A 9,617-nucleotide genomic window follows, 5' to 3' on the forward strand; every position below is an offset into this window, starting at 1 on the left:
TTTTGAATAGATTGCCAAAGGACCACACAGGATTCTCACTAGCTCACACACACACACACACACACACACTGTCTCTCTCGCCCTCAGTCAATATTGTTTGCTCTCTTGGTGCTTACGAACTTCACGAGCAACAACGCAACGAAGCAACCAGCCATGCTTCGTGTCTGTGTGTTCGGCTTTTACTCTGGCTTGTGCGCTGGACTTTAATGCCAAGTGAACGCTCAAGCTCAGTCAAAGTCGATATACGCTGCCGAGCGGTTGGGTTGTGTCCGGGAGCTATGAGCCAAGTTAACGTCAAATCAACATATACAACAACAAAGTTTTGGTGCTGATTGTGTGTGAAATGTAAAATGATAATGATTATGATGATGAAGCAAATGATGATAATGATGATGGTCATGATGAAAGTGATGCAGAGATTGCATTTCAAGTGAAACGAATGCGAATGCTTATTGTGAGACAACCCTCGCACGCAACAACTAACCCTCGCCTCGCTGTTAGCCGTAATTCGTGTGTGTAGGAAATTTTTGTGCTATATATTGTGAGTGTTGTTGTGATTGCACTAGGCCACGAGGCCGGACGGAAAGACGGAAAGACGTAAAGAAAGAAAAAACGAAAGATTCGGAGTCGTGAAAGGAATTATGTACATACATATACACATAGAAATATAAACGGTGTGTGTGTTCGTTTGTTTGTATGTGTGCAAGAAATTCATACATATATATATATTTTTTTTGGCCAAAAGTAAAAGACGTAACGACAAAACGCGATGAAAATTAAAGCTTTGCGTGGCAAAACGCGCTAACCTCAGCCAAAAAAAAAAAAAAAAAAAAAACACAAAAATAAAGAAACCAAGAAAGAAAAGAAAAATAAAAGGAAAAAATATATGTACATATATAATATATAATACCCACATACCATATACAATCGTACATATATACGTGTAGAATGGTATGAATAAAGTCTTTCGCACAAAAGTTGCGTAAAAAAGCAAAAAAAGAAAAACGATTATCATCTGGTCGGTCGGGGCAAACCCACAACTCACACCCCCAGGACACACCGTATACACACTGCCGCCCGGAAGACCTCCTCTATAAATAACATTAGGTCAGAAGGACGCTAATTACGCCAAAACATGAAAATTTGCTTTGCAAAGAAAAAAAACCGAAGCCCAGGCGGCAATTAATCAATTTTCCGCTTAAAAAAACTCCCCCGCCCCCTCTTATCAGACACACCAACACTATCCACACCCCCCTCCACGAATACACCACAAGGAAGTGTCCATATCTAATAATAAATACAACTATTAACAAACAAAACAAAACAAAACAGAAAAAGACTTAAACAACCGAAACATACATATAAATAGAAGGAAAATGCATATCAAACTGTGTTGGGTAATCCTAGGCCTAATTCATTTGCACTCGAGAAGTGTCTTAGGCAATCGGTATAATCAACTCAATCTTTATGCCAACTCGGGTGGAGGAGGAGGTGGTGGTCATGGCCCCTCCTCATCATCATCATTGTCATCGTCACATAAATCGCAACAGAATGAAGTGTACTCCATAGCCGATAGCCAACCGATGACCGATGATGGTTATATCACAGCTCCACATTATGGCAACTCCAATTCCGATGTGGATCATCCGTTGCAGCAATTATCGACATGCCAAACGGTTTGCGCCTGCAAATGGAAAGGAGGCAAACAGACTGTTGAATGCATTGAACGTCATCTCATCCAGATACCCGAACATATTGATCCCTCCACCCAGGTATTGGATATGTCGGGCAATAAATTGCAAACCCTGTCGAATGAGCAATTTGTGCGAGCTAATCTATTGAATTTGCAAAAGTTATATTTACGTAATTGCAAAATTGGTGAAATCGAGCGAGAGACATTCAAGGGTCTAACGAATCTAGTGGAATTGGATTTATCACATAATCTTCTCGTCACTGTGCCCAGTCTGGCATTGAGTTATATCTCATCGCTGAGGGAGCTGACTTTGGCCTCGAATCATATACATAAAATCGAGGCCCAGGCATTTGGTAGTACGCCATCGCTGCATAAATTGGATCTCTCACATTGCGATATACAAATGGTGTCGGCTCAGGCTTTCAGCGGATTGCAGGGATTGACTTTGTTGCGTCTGAATGGCAACAAGTTGAGTGAACTGTTGCCCAAAACCATTGAGACATTAAGTCGTTTGCATGGCATTGAATTGCATGATAATCCCTGGCTTTGTGATTGCCGTTTAAGGGATGCCAAAATTTGGCTAATGCAAAGGAATATTCCATATCCGGTTGCCCCATTGTGCTCTGGGGGGCCGGAAAGAATAATTGATCGCAGTTTCGCCGATTTGAGTGAGGATGATTTCGCCTGTCGTCCGGAAATGTTGCCCATTTCGCATTATGTGGAGACATCCATGGGGGAGAACGCATCGATTACATGCCGCGCGCGGGCTGTCCCCGCCGCCCAGATCAACTGGTATTGGAATGGCCGCCCGTTGAGTAATAATTCAGCATTTAGTGCCTACCAGCGAGTCCATATGTTTGAGCAACTGGAGGGTAGTGGAAAATTTGAGAAGCGTTCACGTTTAGTCCTCACGAATGCCCAAGAGACCGACTCCAGTGAGTTTTACTGTGTGGCCGAGAACCGAGCTGGCAGTGCCGAGGCTAATTTCACCTTGCATGTGAGCATGCGTGCTGCTGGCATGGCATCTCTGGGCAGTGGCCAGATTGTGGGATTGAGTGCAGCTCTGGTTGCTCTCATTGTCTTTGCCTTGGGGGTGATCATGTGCCTGTTGCTGCGAGTGAAGCGACAACCCTATGTGGACAGCAAGACACCCAATCACATGGAGGTCATTACTTCGGTTAATCATCAGAACTCCATTGTGAACAAGACTCAACCGGCCACGGGAAATGGCAGTATTAATCATAGTGTGGTCATAGCCAATGGAGCGGTGGCTAATTGCCTAGAGGGTGGCCTTGTTCAAGGTGGCGGCACTTTGGAGCGTAAGAGCAGCAACACTGGCAACAGAACAGCTCACCTAGCTGGCGATCCAATACAACGTTCGGCTAATCCTGTACAGAAACCACCACGACTCACCGACTTACCCTACTCCACGCAGGGTTATGACAATGCTGGAAGTGTCCTGTCAACGGCCTCTTGTTTCATCTCACCGACTGCATCGACCGGGAACGGCAATAATCCGGATCTAATCAATGACACATTTGCGGATCTCAAACTAGCCATACCAGCTACAGAGCTTGGAAGCGGCAGTGGGGAATACAGTCGAGCCAATGGCTGTGATTCACTCTATCCATCGGGTCTGTGGGAGCATCAGGCTTCCGTTGCGGTAGGGGCAACCAGTTCAGCAGATGATCTCTTCATGAAACGTTACACCGACAAGACACCCATTATAGAGTCATCGACGAATCAATTGTATGATCTCCACGAACGCTCTGGGGCCACGGACTACTTTAGCAAAACATTTCCACGTGCTCATTGCAATGCGGCCCTGCAGCAAGGAGTGGGAGGAGGTGGTGGAGGGGCATCTACTGCTTCAACAGCCACGACAAATCTTTCGGCTGGCTCCTCCGGCTATCCCAATGACTATGGCCTTCCCTTGGTTCCGGGGGCCGAGCATCAGCATAATCATCAGCTGCAAATGCATCCGCTACAACAGCTGCAGCAGCAATTGACATCCACTTTGACCAATACCAGCACCACCAGCAATAGTCACTCACCCAGCACTGGCAGTGGCAGTGGTAGTCCACATTTCAGTAGTCGCACCTTGCCACGCCTACACGATGGCGGAGGCAGTGGCGGTAGCTCTCGGTCATCGCCAACACCAGCAACCAGTTCCTGCTCAATATTGCCCAATGGCCAGCCCATCAATGCCAAGACGATAAGGGTATGGCAAAAGGGGGGGCGTGCCCGTTCTACCCCCCCGTAACGGCCCTGAAACGAGCCCTAATCAGCAGCAGTCGCAATTCGCCCGACGAGGGCTATCAAGAGGGCTGTGGCACCGATGTCTAAGCAACAACCAAGAACAACATCAACAACAACAACAACCAAGAACTGACTAAACTAAAAAATAAAACAAAAACTAAACTAAAGACAAACAAAATCCCTAAATACTAATACATATTATGAATACATATACATAGATACATACTTACATATATAAACATATACATACATACATATATAGATAGCTCTCAATCCTAGGCGAATGAAAGGCGATTGTTTGTGATAGTGTCTGACAAAACAAAACAAAAAACAAAAACAAAAGATAAGAAAACGATAATAATTGCAATGAAAAAGAACAAAAGAAAAGGAGAAACTGAAAAATATGAAAAACTTTAAATTAAATGCACTACACTAAAGTATACTAATGACTTACTCAACTAATTAACTAAGTAACAAATAAAAAAGAAATGTATATAAAACCACAAAAAACAAATATATTTAAATGGAAACTTAAAAGGCAAAATGCAACAAATGAAAAAAACTCTCAACTCCCCGCATATCTTAAACAAAACAAAAGATAACTTTAAACGAAACAAAAACAAAAACCAAATTCATCAATGTAAATGTAACAATTAACTATATATATATATATATATATATGCATATATTTCTATATGTGTGTGTGAGTGTGTTTCAAAAGTTCAAAAACTAAATCTTTGTTGACCCGTCCCCTCCCCCCCCCCCACACCACCCTTGCGAAAATGTGTAAGTAGGCAAGTGGTAAATTTGTTGCCTACTTTCTGGCTTCATATGAACATACTTAAACTGGGTAAAGTCTAAAAATGCAACTCCCCATAAATAGTATAACTAACCATTAGCAATACATTCAACAACTTGGCTGCCAACTATTTGCCTTTTTGAAAAGTTGAAATTTCGAGAAACTTTTGTATAACATTTATCTACAACATTTTATTGAGGTCAGGGATGACATGAGCTGAGCGTTCAAAGTGAAATCCATATAGTTTATATATAATTTTAATAACTACAATTTTAAACCATCAAAAAATAACTTTTTACTAGCATTTCTTTTTCTTTTTGAAACCTTCAAAGTTTTTCCCTTTGATAAAATGTTGTAATCTACATATCAAGTTCAGCGTAAAAAGAAAAGAACCAGACAAAAGTTAATTGAAAATAATTGAAACTTTTTAGTGATTTAACTTCAAAATTGACCTATTTGAAACATTTTTTTTTTTTTGCTTCTTCAGTCTAAAAGTTCAGAGAAAAAGAATTTAAAACTATGCTTTTTAGTAAGAGTTGAACAACTTTTGGAAATACTTTTATTTAAAGAATAGTTTAAACATGGATTTGTTGGATTTTTGTTAGTTTATTTAAATTTTAAAAATTTGAGAAATTCATTTAAAACCCTACATTTTTTGAATTTCGAAATAGGAAATTGAAATTTCATAGCCAGTCAGAAGAGTTGATTTGTTGCCAAACCAAGTGAAAAATGTAAATTTCATCATAGACTTTAGCTAACCATTATAACAAGAAACAAAAAACCACACAGAAATATTAAGAAGAAAAATAAAATTAAAATCCCTGTTCAATTTGATATTTTCCCTCTTCCTCGTACCCTTGACAAATGAAAAAGTAAAAATTCACAAAAAGCAAGAAAATTAAGAGAAAAATGAAAAATATGTAAATGGAAAATCTAAAACATATTCATAAAATTCATACGTAAATCAACAAACAAATGTAAATTGTACTCAAAGTACACACACACACACACACAGAGAGAGAAACAAATACACACACACCTGCATCACATGTACTCCAGATCCTGTAACAATTTAAAAAGTAACCGAAAAAAACAACCAACAAAAACATATTAATTGCCTGTATGTTCTAAGCCTTAACATTTAAGCCCCCCAAAAAATGACAAGAAAACAGCAAAAAAAAAAAAACGAAAATTCAAACGTAAAAAACATAAAACAAAATTATATTTTTAAGGTAAACCAAAGACTTTTTTCTTTGCATCTAAATGAGCGAGGCATTAAAAAGAAACACACACAAAAACAAATGAGACGAAGAAGGTAACAAAGATTGGAAAGAGAAGTTGGCAAGTTAGAAATAATGAATGGCAAGGAAAAGCAAACCCTAACATTTAAGTTGACATTATGTATTATGTAATTGTAAAATATATATATATATAGTTACATATTATATTATATATATATAACTAAATATAGTATATAGATGTGTACTTACCATGTATGAATGAATGAATGGATAAATGTAAATGAAAGACAGAGAGAAAGAGATCAGCGCTTAGACAAAGGGCGAACGCATTGAATGCATGAAAAGCAACTGAGAGATGAACAAAACAAAATGAGAAATATATATAACATATATATAAACAAAAATAATATCCATGCATTATTATTGTTATATTTTGAAGGTGGAGCAACAAAAGCGCCAGGCAGGTAGGTAACTACAATGACCAGAATGAGGTAAGCAAGCAGAGGTAAAGCAAATGCTGACCCAATTAGTTGGCTAGCAAAGAACCAGCGACAGACAATGGGTTAAAGCTAAACCCATCGATGCAGCAGCGAGTTTGCTTCGACACATTAAGGCCAATCGTCTCTAATCGCCAATTATGCATTTAAATCCAATATTCACACCACAGATACAAACTTACATAGACCGTGTCTACATATGTTCGATTTGGGAACAAAATACATACATACACCTGCAGATACCAGCTAATAGTTAGCAGCAGACATATAAATCGATATGCGTAATCGCGTGAAAGCCCCAAATTAACATTAAGTTCAGTAACGACACGCCAAATACCCTAAACAAATTAGTTTTCACACCACAAAATTCAAAAGTCAATCAACTATATGACTTGGGTAAACTAAAGCAGGGAAAGTATATCTTATTGTTAGTTCGATCCAACTAAATATATATTTGTAACAATTTTTTTGGAATTCTAGTTATGTAAAGATTATAAACGTCTATTTAAGTCTTAGAGTCTTAGATTGTGTGACTAAACAGATAGTAAAGAGACCTAGAGCAATATATTCATGCCATGTTATAGTCACTTAGTCATAGTCATCTTCTTGTAATCTTAAAAGGACATGTAGAATAATTATTTGTCGTTTTATATCAATCAAAAAGAAATGAGGCAAGCTATATATTCCATATTTAAGCATATATGTAAGAAAATTCGTTCATCTTCTTTTAAAATTTACTACAAATTATATAAAGAAACAAGGATCGACAACTTTTTAGTTATATCAGATAATTCATAGAAGAAATTTTTAAATCATAAGTTTTTTATTTTGTTTTTTTACTGCATTTTCTCAAATTAGTCCTTTGAATCCTTATAGCATGCTCTCATAATTTGTGGCCTTTGTTCAAACAATTTCAAATTTATTTCAATGCAAAACAATTGAGGACAATGCCAAAAACAGATAATGATGCCCATAACTCGAATAATTGGGACATAATTGATGAAATATCTAAGAGACTCCATTGAACAAACTGCTCTGATGGCATTACTAACCTAGGTAACCTTTTCGAGCTGATGCATACAGACAAACTCCTCTATACGGCCATCATATATGTATGTATGTATGTACACGGTGTCTATGCGTGTGTGTAAACTGTATTGTAAGCAAAAGTTGGGAGTTCTTGTGGGAGTCAAATGATGAGCATAAGGGGAAGCAGATTTTGGTCTGCCAGGGGGGGCTTGAGGGAGATGCCTAGGGTAAAGTAGGAGAACGCGTAATAAATACGGCGGCCCGGCACGAGATTATATCATGGCGTGTGGCTATGGTAAACTGCTGTCTACTGCTCCATGGCACTCTTCATGCCTATCCTCAACCCACTACCATCTACCATTGGATGGTTGGCCTTATTGACGACTCGCAAAGTTTGCCAACTAAACAAGTTTTTGGTGCCTCAAATGAAATTTAGGTTGCAACTGAAGCCCAACAAAAGCTAAACAAAACAAAGCAACGCAGAAACAAAAACAACAGAAAACAAAACGAAAAAAATTAGAACTTTTCCTTTGGCTAAGAAGGAAAGTGAATTTTATTTGTTCAACTTTATTACGTATACGTGCCGTTGTGCCGCCTATGCAAATATACAAAATGCAAAACGTGTCCCATGTCCCGTGTCCGTTATCCCATTGTGCCCAGCACCCCCTCAAAAAAAAAAACAACAACAAAAACTTGCCCAAAAAACTGATCTCTAATGAAGCCTCCTTCGCCAGCAGAAAACACTGTCAGGTGCTATGTCGTCCTCGTCATCGCACTTTTATGTTGCATACATTGCGGCTGTTTAACGACTTTGGCCAACATATGAGAAATTTATAAAAAGGCACAAAAATATATATATACCTATGTATATATCTGTATATACGCACCAGAAAAAGCAGCAAGAACAAAATATAAACCACACAATACAAAACACTCGCACCTAAGCTAACAGACAACAAGCTGAGCTGAGACCAGAGACCGTAAATATTGTTCAAAACGGCAGTTTATTTTTGGGGCGGCCTTTTTTAGTCAGTACATCAATTCAATAGTAGGCAACATCATCTGATGGATGTGAACCGAGTCAGGAGCTCAGGAGCAACAGCACACAAGGAGACAAGCTGCTTGAGAAAGGTGTGCACACACAATCCAACATACACACACACAGACATACACTTGGTCAGAACCCTACAGCGTTGAGTATAATATTAAAGGCTCTCTTTTCCATCTCTTTTATTTTTTTGCTTTTTTTTGTTGTTTTGCTTGGCTGAGTCAAAAGCGGCCGCAAGTTAAATAAAGAGCAGGCAAGTTGAGAAAGTTTCAGTTTAATGGAATGATTATCGAAACGACTTCAACATACACTCTCTATATATTAAAGTTTCAGTGGGTTGGAAAATGATTACCTATTTAAGGTGCTTAGTTGACCGTTCTTAAAAGAGAAATAATTTTAACCACAAATCAAGTTTTATAAGAAACAAAGTTAACTCTCATTGGTATGCAAATTCCTTTGAGTTTATTCCTTAATATCCTGTCATGCATTTCGAAACACAGCAGGAGTCTTTGTATTAAAACTATTTTGTATTCTTTGACTTAATTGAAGGTAATTTGAGCATTTAGTTTTCATTGGCTCTCTTTAGCAAATGCATTTAAATTTAGTTAAACGATTTTGCTAAGAAAATTTTGAAAATGTAAACGATTTTAAGAAATTTCTTTGTCATTTTCCTTCTTAGACTGCTTTGTTTGTGGTCAAAACTGTCACTTGACCAACTTCAACTTACTGTTAGGGTATGATAAAGCATATACAAATGCACGCACACACATAAACAACTACTGATACATATACGGATGGCAAACAGTCGGCACACACGCACACACATACATATTGGTGAGTCGTAAACACAGAGAATTTAACAAAGAGTTGTCCTCCTGCCTGTCAAAGACAGGACTCTACATTGGTGTGTGTATTTTTCTGTATGTGTGTGTGGCACTGTCTCTTTAGCGTCTCCAGGATTTAATGGCCTCATTAATTTTCTATGCTCGGCCTTAAATTATTTCACTAAGCAGAAAGAGTCGCTGTTGCTGTTACTGTTGCTTTTGCTGTT

At 38.4% G+C, this 9,617-nt stretch overlaps 1 protein-coding gene across 1 annotated transcript; it reads left to right on the forward strand.

The window, feature by feature from the left end:
* Positions 1–230: 230 nt before the first annotated feature.
* kek1 (kekkon 1) lies at positions 231–6,065 on the forward strand. The gene has a single exon (XM_068295195.1). The coding sequence runs from the start codon at positions 1,377–1,379 to the stop codon at positions 3,954–3,956; it is 2,580 nt and encodes an 859-aa protein (XP_068151296.1). The 5' UTR covers positions 231–1,376; the 3' UTR covers positions 3,957–6,065.
* Positions 6,066–9,617: the final 3,552 nt, after the last annotated feature.

Source organism: Drosophila tropicalis, unplaced genomic scaffold (genome assembly GCF_018151085.1).
Source record: "Drosophila tropicalis isolate 14030-0801.00 unplaced genomic scaffold, ASM1815108v1 contig_845, whole genome shotgun sequence".
Classification (NCBI taxonomy): domain Eukaryota; kingdom Metazoa; phylum Arthropoda; class Insecta; order Diptera; family Drosophilidae; genus Drosophila; species Drosophila tropicalis.

Bases quoted from the DNA above. Each gene is read 5' to 3' on its own strand.
- kek1 (XM_068295195.1), top strand. From the start codon at position 1,377: ATGCATATCAAACTGTGTTGGGTAATCCTAGGCCTAATTCATTTGCAC.